The following is a 15,497-nucleotide window of genomic DNA, read 5'->3' as shown; positions in this document are numbered from 1 at the left end:
CAACGACATACAAACTCTTTTTTCATACAATGTCTACAACTACTCAAGTCTCTCTTATTTGGACTTTGTACAAATGAAACCTTAATAAAAGAGTTTTATTTATAAGAGGTCAAATATTTCAATCTTTATAGGAAAACAAAATATCCTACCCCTTGTAGGAATTGGTAGTAGTGTTTGAAAATCCTTTTAGGACATGGGTCATCTGTTTTGGCTCCATTATCCCAACAGTTGACGTCGAGATCTAGTCCTTCACTAGCGGGAGTTTGTAGCAGCGACAACACCCGCATACACCCTAAACTCCAGCAACCCCATTCACGACTCCGACGCTCAGATCTGTGGTGGATCCTTTGCGACAACAGCTCGACACCCAAGATTTGAAGCATTCTCTGACAACCCACGAACTTATCGGAGATAACCCACGGACAACGCGAACTCCGATGACTCGATTCACGACTCTGACGTTCAGATATGTGACCGATTCTTGCAACAGCAGCTCGACACTAAAGATCTGAAGCATTCTCTGTGACCCACAAACTCATCGGCGATAGCCCACGGATAGTGCAAACTCGAACGTCGACCCTCAAATTTGTGACAACACTACTTTTGATCCCGTCGTGAGCAACAACTTTTTAGTTACGTTCGACACTGACCCACACTTGATCGTAGTAAAATTCGTGTTACCCACCCTTTCTCGACATCGGACAACCAAGCTCGAACCTCTTCGAACTCGATTCTAGGATTTCTTTTTTTCCAAAGAATAAGCATACGTTGGGTATATCTTTAAGGATATGGATTGTTGGAGTTAGTTTTTGTATTTAATTTATTTGTTTAGCACAGTAAATGTGACACGATCCCCAAATCTTATGGAGTATATATATTTTCGGTACTTCAAAATATATATATAGCCTAATAACATATTAGAGTTCTGGGCCCATATGAGAATCACATAATAACTCCCCATACTCATATATATTCACCCTCCAAATAAGACATATATTAAAAGTTTGGGAGTTCACATTTTTACCCCTCACATCTCACATATCATTGTTGGACTAAAAAACTGTTTTTCCTGTAACAAAGCTCCTCGTCCCAATAAAAAACAAATTAAAATAGTCAAACATTAACATAGCTTAAATACTATTAAAGAGATATATGTTGTGTGAAATTTGAGATTCAAATCTGATGTGGTATGAAATCTCTGAATTCTAGGGATTTTAGTTTCCTTTCCTCTATTTGTTTCCTTTTGTGGTTTAGAACAATTTCTGTATATATGTATCAACTAAACCAAGAGAAAATACATTGAAAAAGTTCCAATTTGTCAAAATCTCCACCCATATTTGTTGACTAGATACGAAACAAACTAAAACAACAATTTTTTTTAGGTAAGAATAAGATTTAAACTTTCATTATAGAAACAAAGCAAACAAAAAAATGAGCGTTTGTACACAACAGTTTTTAAAACCCTCAAGTATGAAACCAAAAAGAAATGTACACACATTGAAACAAAGGACAATAAAATGTCTGTATATAGCTGATAAACTGTACACTACAAGAGCGAGCAACATCAAGACAGTGAAGATAATTGGTGCAATAAACGTTGGTAGTTTTTAAGGATCAAGAGCAGCATTTGGGGCATAAGTCTTGACAGCTTCGTTGACACTAAGGAAAATGTTGTTTGGTCCAATGAGCTCGTCGAAGTTTGCAGCTAAGAGCTTCTCCATGATCACTGGACCTGGATTTGCAAGGGCAAGCTCAAGTTCCTTCTTTTGTAGATGGGTGTGCAATCCTTCCAAGGCGTGGATGCCGCTCGTGTCGATATCGGAGACCGCTGCACAGAAGAAACACACAAGTAGTATTAGTTTTCAATCATCATCGTCGATGCATATATGAGAACGGCTTTTATCAGTTTGGCCGTTTTACTTACGAGACATGTCGACGACCACAACTTTGATCGGCAAAGATTGGTCTCCTAGCTTTTCTGTTTCGTCTGCCAGCCATCTCAGTATCCTGAAATAGATGAGAGATTTTGTTATCAAATATGCTCTAGCAGCAATGACTACTTGTAGAATTTAAATTAATTACAAGTTTAGTCCTTAAATTTGTATCTAATAAGTCTCTAAATTTTCAAAAGTGTGTAATAAGTTCTTGAAACTAATTGTATTTTTGAACTTTTAATTTTTATCCCTATAAAAAATTTTCGTACGATTTTTTTAGCCATCCAAAAAGTGGGCAAGTTGGAGAATGAAGAAGCTGTTAAATTTTGTTTTCTTATCATGTAATTTTCATCAATATTGAGAAATCCTTTTCGAGGCAGTGAAAAGATAGTAGACTAGAATTAATTGCTATGACCGTTATGCTTCAATCGAGTTATTCTATTCCACCTCTTAGAAAGAAAAAAACTTAAATCAAAATATTTAATAGCATCGTTTGCTGTATAATGCATACAGCTCTAGTTGCTAGTTGGGCCGGTTCACTAGCCCTGTACAAATTACCCTTTTCTTTTTTTCCTCTAATGCAGCTTGATGCTTATATAATGAATAGAGATTACTCTATTGGAGCTTGGTACAATTTTCCTTATTACCTTTATTTTTCTTCTCTAACTTTTACTATTACTATTGTAGAAAGAAAATCTTGGATCTGTAAACTCTTCAAAGTTTCCGAGAGGGAAATAGAAATGAAAGTGGAAGTAAAAAGTACCTTTCTTTAACATAGTTGGCATTGGAGAAGTATATTGCAGAATCAACCCTAACCATCAGAACTCCAGCAACCCTATTTGCTCCTGGGTACTGCAAAATGTTTCTAAAAATGGCGATCTTCGGGAGCTTCCCGAGCAATGCAATGCGCGGTCTCGTCACTTGCAACAGGATTTTGAACAACGATAGACTAACCTGTTAGATTATGTTATTTGAACGAGGGTTATTCTCGCATTATAAGATGATCAAGCGAATAGATAAAGAAATGAAATTTAGTTTACCGCAATGAGAAGGCCAATCTCAACGGAATCAAAGATGACGCCAAAGAAAGCTCCCATGCAGGCGATGAAGTCGAACTTGTCAATCTTCCATAGCAAAATAGCGGCATCGATGTCGATGAGGCCAATGACAGCGCAGATGATGACTGAGGCCAGGATGGCATTAGGGGTGTATTTGAAAAGCGGTGTGATGAGCTCTAAGGTTAGGAGAACGACGCAGGCCATGACTATGTTCGACACCGGTGTTTTGCAGCCGGCCATGTAGTTCACCGCTGACCGGGAGAACGATCCTTCATCGACCACCATAGCAAAGCTCGAAGGATTCAACAAAAGACAGAAAAGAATAAAGAATAGAAGAGAAGATAATGATGTTTATGTTTGGAAAACCTGTGGCTACATAGCAAGAAGTCATGGAGCCAGCAATGTTCATGGTTCCAAGAGCCATCATTTCTTTGTTACCATCGATCTGATAGTCCTTTAGGTCTGCAAATGTTCTTGCAATGGCCACAGCTTCCTAAAGTTCAAACAAAAATGCCTTTTTGAAATTTAAAATATAAATCATAAAAAGAAACACACTTGGAAACACTTTTCAAGACACTGTTTTCCAAATTATAATTTTCTTTTTTGTTTTCCATAATCGATGTCGTGTGACTTATATACTAGCATATCTCTATAATCAGAATTTGTTGTCTAGACGGAACAATTTTATGACCAGCGCAAAGTTCAAACTTGAGATCGTAGTACCTCAAAGTCCAAGTACTATGTCATCCCCGCCTAGTAACACAAATAACCTAATTTTAGATCTAATGGAATGTTATTTCTTTCAAAATTTTATGTTTGTAAATGGTGTTTCTAATGTTACGACTTGCATTCGAACCTCGACTTTTATGGGTCATTTTTATCGCAATTCTTGAAAAATATGTTAAAAATTAGAAGAAGAAAAAAAAATATATATATATATATATAAAATGAAACAATGAAGGTCTACCGTTAGGGCAATCAAACCAGCAACAACTCCAATCTTGAAACCTTTGGCAACATAGTCTCCATGGAAGAATATCTCATCAAGGGATGATGGATTTATTCCCTTTTTTATGTTTCTCACCTGAAAATGTTACACCATATTTATTTATGTACAACCAACACATATTCTCTTATTTCTAAATAAATAAAAAAAAAAACTATGCATCCACAATAAATATGTTTTTATTAAACATAAAATTAATTGGCAATAAATTGTTATTAAACAAATATTAAACTTGAAAATCTTTAGTTATTTTCGTGTTGTTTTATCATGTCCTTGGACGCCAAGATAATTTCAAACACATCTTTAATATGCAAAATCTGTAAAATATTAAATTCTTCAACTAATTTATTTACAAAATTAATGCAGACATACCCTATTCTAAATATGTCACATATAATAATACTCCTAATTGATAAATAGTATAATTACCCATTAAACATTAAAACATTGCTACATGGATTAAAGACCTATATAATCATCCCAAAATTTCATGGTTCAATCAGCATCTAACAATTATTGAACTCAAAATAATAAAAAAGCATATAAAAGGACTTACAATTTGTACTCCATGTTTATCTGCACGAGTGATGTAGACAAAAAATGTAGAGAGTACAACCGAGACTAAGGGAGCGATTGCGGGTATCCAGAAAAGTTTCTTATTTTTCTTTCCCTGTACATTAAAATCAACAACATGTTATAAATTAAACACCAAAGTCTTACCAATACAAAAATAAATAATGAATGTCAAAATTTAATTAAGGAGAATGAAGCTCTTACAATGTATTTGGTAACAAGAAGAAAGGCCAAAAATGAGACGCCTATGAGAATAGTCTCCCAGTTCCACTGCAAGCCAACCCACAAACAAAAAAAAAGTCTTTAATAAATATATTTCCTTAAACTTGTTATACGTGCTTCTAAATTTGAGTAAGTTATAAGTAACTACTCTCGTAAAATGGTAAAAGAAAAATTAATGATAAATAAAATAAAGCTAGACAGTTAATTATCATAAGACTGTTACTTTGTTTCGAAAAGAAGTCGTATTGAATTTTGTCCTTTATTTTGTCATGTAATGCTAAATTCGTCAACTTTGTTTAATAAACATATCAACCAAATATATAAGCTACCATAAAAATAAGAACAAAGAAATTAAGAAAGGAATAATAAACCGGCGAGGGCCAGCTTAATTTTAGGGAGGGAAGAAACTTACCCCGTGGTGCACATTACTCCAAACCGAGCGCATCACAGAAATAATATCAGTTTTCTTGGTGAAGTTTGCTATGCCGAGGAGACCCTTCAGCTGCTGAATGGCGATGGTGACGGCGGCGCCGCCCATAAACCCGACGATGGCGGCATGTGACAGAAAGTCGATCAAGAACCCCAACCGGAAAAACCCTAGAGCCAACTGGGTTACTCCGGCGAAGAAAGTCGCCGTGAAAGCCAGGCGCCTGTACTGCTCGGGTTGTTTCAACGGGTCGAACTCCTTCTGCAGCAGCGTCCCGAGCAAAAGCGACACGACCGCGACGGGGCCGATCGCGATATCCCTTGAGCTCCCCATTGCCGCGTACACCAGTGGCGGAACGAAACTACTGTCTGGAAACACAAGAATCCAAAGTCTTAATTTAACTAATAGATTATGTTAAATTTAATCTTTTATGTTAATAGATAATACTTTCTATCCTAAACTGCTTTTCGTAATTAAATTTTCAACGAGTAATAGAAAGAAAAAGATAACAACCTCTTCTTTTCTTCCTTTTATTAAGAAAAACAAAATAGCTTGCAACAGGGTGTTCTCTCCTCTACGTGTAGATTTGGTCCGCAATTAAAATGTTTTTAATAAATCTCTAAATTTGGAAGGTTATGCGTATGTATTTTTATTATTATTATTATTTTGATAACCGGGAGTTAGAACTTTGCTCCTCTATACTAGGGACACTCGCCTCAATCCCAAGACCCAAACTCCGAAGAAATGAACGGTTTTTTGTATTAAGTTCACTAAAAGATTCTAACTTTAAACTTCTAAAACGGTATGACCAAGAGATCCAAACCTTTGTCAACCAAAGTGCCTCTTGGGAGCTCAACTTTGTATGGAATGAGCCTATAACTTCATTATTTTAACTTTGATCCAATCCAACACTCAAGTTGCTCGCACGCCGAACTAATTTAGCCATATAGAGACTAACTAAACACAAAATTGAAATTTCAAAGATGTGTTAAAGACTAGATAGACACTTACAAAGTCCGATTTGGGGTGGGAGACTGGCGAGCTTGGCGTAACCAATGTCCTGAGGAATACAGAGGCTGGCAATGGTGAGGCCAGCAATAAGGTCCCCTTTGAACTTAGCCAGACTGTACTCTCTTCCCCATTGGAATATGGGGAACATCCCTTGCACAAACAGCGCTGCCTTCTTTCTTTTGGACTGGTCCTTGAAGTGCCTAAGAGGTTGGTCGTGGAAGAATGTCTCTGCCACCACACATCTCAGCTCCTCCCATGCGTTCTTCCTCGGCGGTACCCCGACCTTTGGGGGCGGCGCGTCGCTCCCCGACTGCCCCATCACCACCTTCTCAGCCATCGCCTCGTCGTACACGATCCGTCCACTCATTCTCGGGAGTGTGTGTGCGGCGAGCCGAGCAAGAGAAGAGAAGAGAGAAGAAAGCAAATAATGTGATTAGATTTTGTTTTGGTGTGAGGGCGGGGGAAGCGAGGAGGATTTATAATGGGAGTTGGAGATGTGATAAAAAGAAGGTCAACGGTTTAGAGCGAGAGAGGAGAGTGAGGTTTTCATAATAATGTACATGGATTACTATTCATTCCTAATACATAATCGTTTACTTTCTCTTTCGGGAAATTATTGAGCTTTTTCTTTAATGTTTTTCCTATTTAAATATAACCACCAACAACAAATTCTACGGTAAAATACGACTTTCCAATTTCATGTTTAATAAATTTATGAATTTTTCACTAAACCAAACATAACTCAAATGGTTAAGGTATATATCTCGCAATTTTTCTTTTTATGCATTTCGCTCTTCTATTTGTCAAAAATTTTATAGTGGTTAGCAAAAAGTGGTGCTATCTAGGCACTTAAATATATATATATATATATATATATATATATATTTTATGTAGTATCATTTGACAAGTTCTCTCTAAAATATTTGGATTTTTGATTTTTTTTAAAGAAATAACATCAATTTACACATAACATATTTGGGTATTTGAAAAAAAAAAAATATAGTCAGCACCTATAAAAAACATAATAAATAAATATATACAGAGCAAAATATGGGTGATAAAAGTAAGCATCTAAGTACTTTCAAATGTTTAGTAGCTTGAGACTCTTTTCTTTTTATTTATTTCCTTCTTTCTTCACATTTCTTCTTACATTAAAGTAAGAATTTATTTTGCTTTCATACCTTTGGATTAAAATTAACTAAATATATGGATCCTATTGTCTATTTGGTGTATATAATATAATGTGTATATATATATTTTGGGAAACTTGTCACTACTTCATGTTAATAGGTTAAATTGTATCCAAACATGTCTTGCACACAAAATGATTAGCTAGTTTCTTTTTTCCTTTATTTTTTTACCTGGTATATAATATGTTGTGAAGGATATATTTTTTATTTAGTAAAAACCAGCTACCTCTCATTTAGTAAGCGTAGTAGGAAGTTTCTATTGGAATATTTTATTCTTAATAAGTAATTGCATAAATTAAACAAAAAAAAAGGTTAATTTTAATATTAATTTTTATGCATAAACAGTACCAACAACTAAGAAAAGAACAAATTAAAGGGTCTGTTTGTAATAATGAGTTTTGAAAAACAGTGCTTTCCAGTGTAAACACTTCTTCGAATACTTTTGAAAGAAGCATTTCCTAAAAGCAGTTTAAATATTTTTAGTGGTTTTATAATTTTCAAATCTACGATGAAAATTTTTAATAGTGACTTTAATGGGCAAAAATACTCTTCATCCTTCCAAAATATTATTATACTATTTGCCTTCCTCAAATAAGGAGAAAAAAATGTGTCCCCAAAAAATGGGTAACACCAAGGCTAATGGTTATTTAGTGTGTGTCTATATGTATATATATAGTTCAACAATTGAGACCGAGGGAAGAATGGAGAGCGAACCATCGACGTTAGGACCGGTAATAGTTGTATATCTTGTCCATTGAACTAAGATCGAATTTTTGGTTATTTAATGGTTAAAAAATACTTTTGATCCCTGTACTTTCGTTACAATAACGATTTAGTTCTTGAACTTTAATTCGTAACGATTTAGTTAATGTACTTTCAAATTTGTAACACTTTAGTCCCCAAACTTTAATATGTAACAATTTAGTATTTGTATTTGAAAGTTTGTAACGATTTAATTAGTCCTTATCGTGGATTTTTTTTTTTTTTGTTAAATTTCTTATATATATAGATTGATAAACCAATGAGTGACTAAATATGTTTATAAATTAAAAAGATTAAATTGTTATATGATAAAACTTGCCACTTAATTTTAGTAAGATTTTTTACGATAAGGACTAAATTGTTACAAAATTTAAAGCGACTAAATCGTTACAAACTAAAGTTTAGAGACCAAATTGTTACTTTAATGAAAGTATAAGGACTAAATCCTTAGAAACTAAAATTTAGGGACTAAACCGTTACTTTAGTGAAAGTAGACTATTTAATATATTGAAATCATAATTAATTTTATCTTTTTTTATAATATTCTATTGAGTTCCCACTTTCGACCCTACGTAAAATAGTTATCTCCAAGGAAAGCTTGTGGCCTACTAGATTTGATCACTTTTAATTTGACCCACATTAAACAAAATGGTAAGATTGTATATAATTATTGAAATATGTTGCCCAACTTTACATAGAATTAAAAGTTCCAACATTTGTACTTAGAGATGGTATTGACAGTACACTTTAAAGTTGGAATTTCTCTTTTTCACATGTACTCATAAATTCTTTGGAAGTTGAAAACATTTCACTTTATAAGTCCTGTTAATTAAAGTTTTAGAATTAATAAACCTTGTTTTCAACATTGCAACAAGTCTTGATACAAATGGAAGTACCAAGTAAAAATTAAGATAGGCCTTTCTCATTGAATAATATGAACAAGTACATCAAATGGGGATTTTTTAATAATTGGTTTTCCAAAAGTCAGATATTTTTCTTGTTTTGATGCTTCTAAGGAAAAGTAATAATGTAGAGCATAGGCTAAGTTATTAGAAAGATTATTGACTTGTAAATGGGACTAGAATCTCTAAAGATCCTGCTAGCTTCTTGGTTGAGATAACTTGATAACTATTTATTAGTAATGAGATCATATTAACAATCAGATCAAAATTTCCATATTCATTAGATTTGAAATTTTTATTTGGGGGTTAAGAGAAAAAAAAAGTTAATTTACATTTAGGTTCAAAATAGGCAATAACATATTAAATTAATATCGAGATAAGAGTATTTTTATCCAATTTCAAAAATAAAATCGCAAAAACATACCGATTTATTTTAAGGTGTTTCCTGTGTTATTATTTATATTGAATCCAGAAATAGGATTGATTGTCCATCCTCCTTTTACATACTAGGTAAGACAACATCTAGATAATTCAAATAGAAGTAATTGGAACCTTTTAAAAATTCATGGGAGAAAAAAAAATTCACAATAACTAAAAAATAATAAAATAATTGAATAATAATATACTTATGTAATAATAAATCGATTATATGAAAATAAAAAATAAAAATTGTTTTACATTTTGAGATATTTTTGGGAGTTGAAAATAGCAGGTTAGCACCACACACACCAAACTGTAACCTCGACATTTCCTCGACATGAATAAATAAGACATGTTAACGTTAGACATAAAGATTTATAAATTAATATAACTATTTAAAGTTAACTACATAAATGAATCCCAAAAGAAAAAAAAAAGTTAATTACATAAATTTGCAATTGCAATATCTAGATGGGGTAAGGGTAGGTAGGTTCATAAAATTTAATTAAGAATGTCGTAGGTGTATTAGTCTTGATAAAGATTTTTGTTTTTTAGCTCAATGATTATAGGATTGAGGATCAAACGTCGATATTTCTATGATAATAAATGTTTTTATCCATTTGAACTATGCTCAGATTAGTATACGGGTAGATTTTATTCAATACTGTTAATTAAAAATAATTTGGATCTTATAAAAATTGAGTCAACTAACCTGAGTTTAATCAAAGCTTCCAAGGCGACTGAACTCCACCAACTTAAATATAGTTCAACGAGTTAAGATACCTACACTCGATCAAAAGGTGGTAAGTTCGAATTTCCTCACCCCACATGTTATACTAAGAAAAATAAAAAAGAAAACGACTAAATTTCTTCCGTTTCCTTAATTTTTCTTAAGAAAATTAATTTATTTAACCTAGCACCAAAAAGAAATAATAATTTGGTAAAAAGTCGGTTTTAGTTTAGAATCTTCCCACGCCATGCACGCATTGGCGATATTGTTAAATTTTCCGTCACATTAATTTATATGGCGAATCCAATAATGAATTTTTTCTTTTGTTTTTTTTCCTTGGGAAGGTATCCAATTAAATGAATTAGATACAATTAATATATGGTCATATTGATGTCGTTTCAGCATGGCGAAAAGGTATAAAAGCGATGGCTAATCTTCTCAACAAGTCAAGATATCAGAATCTCGACGAAAAAGTTAGAGGTTCAGATCTCTACCTCCACATATAATTTAACTTGAAAAAAATTGATATAATACCTGGTTGACATAAACATAGTTCAACTTATTAATATATTGTTCACTCCCCAAAAGGTAAGATGTTTGGATCCATTTATTTCTTGTTGTACTGAAAAAATCGATAAAACTTATGTCCGTATAATAATCATTTTATTTTAAATCTACTTTTTTTTTCTGATATCCGTGAGTGTCCGGGCTCACTTACTCTCACGGGACAACCGTCTGACCCTACAATATTTGATATCGAAAAGCACATAAGAGTTACTAATTCCTAAGTGGCCATCATGGAGTTTGAACCCAATTTTAAATCTTTCTATTTGAAAATATTAAAATTAAAAATGATGTTTTCTTTTAGTTTTCCATTTTTTTTGAAAAATAAAAAATTTGGAATTTTTTTTCAAACTTCACATCTCCTCTCAAGCATTAGGTAAGTATAAAAATACAATAATATTTTGATTATCCCTCTGCATAATATAATAAACAATGCTGGTAGAAAATAATTTCTTACTCCTTGAACTACTAAATTTCTATTTGATAGAAATAAATTTTAGACTGAATTATTATAAAATGCCATTTATCATTTTAGACTAAATTATATAATTAAATTGCCCCTTTATCATTTTTGTAATTAGTTTCAAATTTGCCCCCATATCCCATCTAGGGAGTAATTTATTTATTCTTCAATCTTGCAAATTATAAATTTAAGTTGTTTTTTTTTTCTTTAAGATACGAAGGATTGGACTTAAAGAAAAAGTATATTTAGCTGTAAACTTATGTTATTTATTTTTTAAAGAAAGCAAATAATTGAGTGAGAGAACTTGAAGATATCATGATCATTTGCAATTTTTTTTAGAAAGTGGTTTTCTTACCTTATCTATCTTTTGTTATTCATTTATCTAACTTGGGTATTGTTTTATCATTAGATCTTTCACGATCCCAAAGACATCGACAATTAGGAATGCAACTAATTGATAGATGAGTTTCATTGTCGGGGTTGGTGTGTAGGGAACATGTTTAATTATGTAATTTTGTAATTTGTGTTTGAGAATACTAGTATATTCTAAATTAATATATTAGCTTCCTTGTTCATGTTTAATATAGTTCAACTTTGTTATCTAAATTAATATATTTGCGTGTTCGATCGACAATTTGACTATATGATATTTCTATTACGCGACATCTACAATCAAAATTAAATACATTTTCTGTGACTCTTTTTTTATCGTTACAAAATGAAATCATTAGTGACGTTTTTAAATCGTCACAAAAATATTTTTTAGGACGATTATCGACCGTCACGAAATATTCTTTTCGTGACGTTTAAAAAACGTCACGAAAGGATGTCACGTGACCTTTTCTCCTTGTTCTAGGTCTTTCCGTGACCTTGTATCACCGTCACGAAATCATTTTTCATGACGTTTTATGAACGTCATGGAAGTCTATGTCTTTCATGATGGTAATTAACTGTCACGTGTGCTAATTTTTGTGACGTTTTTTAAACGTCTCGTATACCTTTCGTGATGGGCGTATATGTGACGGCATTAAAAACGTCACGAAAGATTTTTGTGACGTTAAAAAAACGTCACGATAAACCGAATTTCTACTAGTGTACATAAAAAATGTAACTTTTACGTCACAGCCACAAGACATTTATATATATAAAAATAATATATTTTAATATTTGTTATATTAAAATAGTTTAACTATAAACTAATTAATTGTTTTAAAAGTTGGATCAAAAGGCGTCTAGATTCAATGAACCTAACACCTCGTTGAATCCGAAGAACAGCCAACCATATATGGAGCATTTGCTAAAGCTACAGAACCGTCATCCTTCTCTCCATCACAGCGTTCCAACACCCATTTCAAACCCTAATCGGCAACTACCGAATTACTAGGTTTTTTCTTTTTCTTCCCAATTATCTCCTCCAATCTTTTTTTTCTTCTTCCATTCAATTCATCCTTCATCTTCGTTTTGATATGTCTTTTTTGTTTGAGAAAAATATATAAACACAACTAGATTCCAATCAGTTATAGTATTTATATTCAACTTGATTGTTTGAACATCTGTGATACACAAGATAGATTCAATATATATAATCAGATCCATAAGTATTAATGCATTTGACTTTATTTTTCTATGAGTTTTTAAGAAGATAAGCCGTGTCATGATTTTGTTTTATGAATCTTTAATTTAGGTGTCCACGTCTTTAATACTCGGCTCTTTATTGATTCAAAGTTATTATTAAGACAATGACATGATCAATAATAAGTACATGTTCACACATTCTGATCTATATTATCCTATCTCAATTAGCTGCTCCTCAACTAATCAATATGTAATAAGAAAATGGTTGAAAATGAAAAAGGATGTAGTATATTTTTGTCATCTTGGCACCTAGTCGCCTTCACATTTCCCTACAAATTTTGCCATTTGAAGACGTAAGTACAATCCTAATGATAACTACTTTTGAGATTTGAAACCACCTTTATAAACCAACGTTTTAATCCTATTGAAAATGTGAATAAGGTCTCGCATCAGTTAGAAAATGAGAACTATGACATATAAACGACGACAACATTTTCATTAATATTTTTTTTTTAGTGAAACCAAAAGCACAATATCGCCGTATCATTATTAAAATACAAAGACTTGTCCCAACACACTTGAGCAATAGATTTTAACCTTTCTACGTACCCAAAAGGTTCCAAAGATCAATAACATGGAACACATGGCAAAATTCTTGGAAGAAGGAGGAAATGTGTTTAGGAAGGGAGAGGAAAAGGAGAAACTCCTCCCCTAGATTGGTCCTGTTTAACATATAAATTAAATATTTACAATAATGAAGGAGCCAATTAATTATTGTAATTTGTAACGTCAACTATATTTAATGAGTAATTTAAAATCAATGGGAAAGATCAAGAATTTGAAAGTGTGTCTAGATTCAATGAACCTGAAAATAATTGCCCTGTTGGTTTGACCGAAAGCCAAGGCATTAAAAGTAACAAACACACATTATTTGTGTTGTGTCTGAAGATGGAACATTTAAGGAGAAACGACGTGCTTGGTTTTTCTCTCCATAAACCTCTTCTTCTGCTTCCCAAATTATGTCATTGTAAGTTCACAAATAATTTAGCTAGCTGTCTCTCTTGTGCTCTCTATATTATACAATCGCTTTGTTATTTATTATAATTGATATTCTCTTGCTCCATAAATTGGTTAAGATGAAACCTAGATCTTTTGACTCAACTTAGATTAACAATTACCATTTTAATTTTAGTTGCTCACAAGTTCCAATAACCCGACGCCTCTACCCATATATTTCCACGATAGTCTAGTTCGGTTAAACTATGACTCATTCATTGTGACCTACTTGTATTGTATTTGATTAGTTTTTTTTATGAGATTGACTTTTAAGTTTTCCTGCATTTGTTTTATAGAAATATAGGATATCTTAGGATGCGAGTATTGAGTCGTCTAAGGAGTTTTTGATGTCCTCTAAACATGAGTTTTCAAGATTCTCGTAAGATATTTCTTATTACATTTTTGTCCTTCAATTTTATTTTATAAATTATCTTTATTTTTATTTGTTCACTTTTATAATTAAAAGAAATTTAATGTATTCATTCACCTATAAATAACTATATATGTAATTAAGTACATTATTTAGAAAGAAAGATAGTTGGAGGTCCAAGACTTGAGTTCAGTTTTCACAACACATAGGAAAAAGAGTCTTTGTCTTGCTATTCCCGACAATTGCTCTTTCGAGGTTTAAAATAGAGGATCGGTGCTCGATCTTTACCAATTTAAACCAGCAAAATGAGTATCTTTCGAATTGGAAGACTTCATTGAGTGAGTGCACCAATTTAGCTTCAACTTTTGAAGATACCGAATCTAAGTTATTCTTCTTCTAATTAAGAATCCACCTAGAGAAACAAAAGTTTGTATAGCCAATATACTATAAGACCCCATATTCTAAACCCTAAATTTATTTTTAAAATTATTCTTATAATTGGGGTCGACTGAAGAACATAATGATTAATATAAGACCGGACTCAAATACAATACTTTATAGAAAGTAATACTACAAGGTCTCATATCTTCGATACTACGTCGTTTTCGACACGAAAAATTTTAGACCTCGAAGATCCCTAAAAACTACCGTTTTTAATACCTTTTATACATGTAGGCCGTACAAAATTAGGATTGATCGATGAATGCCCTTTTGGTATTAATTTCGAAGACTTCCGGAAATAATTACTAAGAAGTTTAATCGTTTTTAGTGATTGTAAAACTGATTTATATATTAATTTAAATTAAATCAATTTTTCAATTCAAATTGCAGCTTTTGAAATTGATCTTCCCTATCAATTTGGCACATTTGTTCACAAACTTTTTAAATTCCCATTTTTTCTTCCAATCTACCTGGACAAGATCATTCTGAAACAACATAACTTACAATCAATCACAATACCATTAGTTTTTTTTTTTTAATTTAATTTGTTACTTCTACTCTTATTTAATTTAATTGAGTTTATTTTTCTTACATATTTTATATTTAAATTGGAATAATATTGTATTCAATATAACTTATCTACACAACAATTGTTTTTCTTAATCTTTTATCAAACAATTTAGAGTAAAACAAAATATAATTTTTAATAATATAAAATTTAAATAATTATCTTATTAAAAATTTGAAATTTTATATGTCTATTTTGGTCTTCGCAACAATTTAATTTTAGTTT

At 32.0% G+C, this 15,497-nt stretch overlaps 1 protein-coding gene across 1 annotated transcript; it reads right to left on the bottom strand.

Annotated features, from left to right (window-relative positions):
* Positions 1–1,497: 1,497 nt before the first annotated feature.
* LOC148207585 (sulfate transporter 1.3-like) lies at positions 1,498–6,706 on the bottom strand. The gene is made up of 10 exons (XM_088118409.1): positions 6,232–6,706; positions 5,206–5,588; positions 4,776–4,841; positions 4,555–4,668; positions 3,960–4,076; positions 3,359–3,485; positions 2,975–3,261; positions 2,698–2,888; positions 1,925–2,007; positions 1,498–1,828 (listed from the first exon to the last, which is right to left on the bottom strand). Exons 1-10 carry the CDS (start codon positions 6,596–6,598, stop codon positions 1,608–1,610), a joined length of 1,956 nt encoding a protein of 651 aa, XP_087974535.1. The 5' UTR covers positions 6,599–6,706; the 3' UTR covers positions 1,498–1,607.
* Between the last annotated feature and the right edge of the window lie 8,791 nt (positions 6,707–15,497).

This window comes from Momordica charantia, unplaced genomic scaffold (assembly GCF_013281855.1).
Source record: "Momordica charantia cultivar OHB3-1 unplaced genomic scaffold, Mcharantia_2.0 BLBB01000131.1, whole genome shotgun sequence".
Taxonomy (NCBI): Eukaryota; Viridiplantae; Streptophyta; class Magnoliopsida; order Cucurbitales; family Cucurbitaceae; genus Momordica; species Momordica charantia.
The sequence above is the reverse complement of the archived record's forward strand: the minus strand, read 5'-3'. Positions and strand labels throughout refer to the sequence as shown.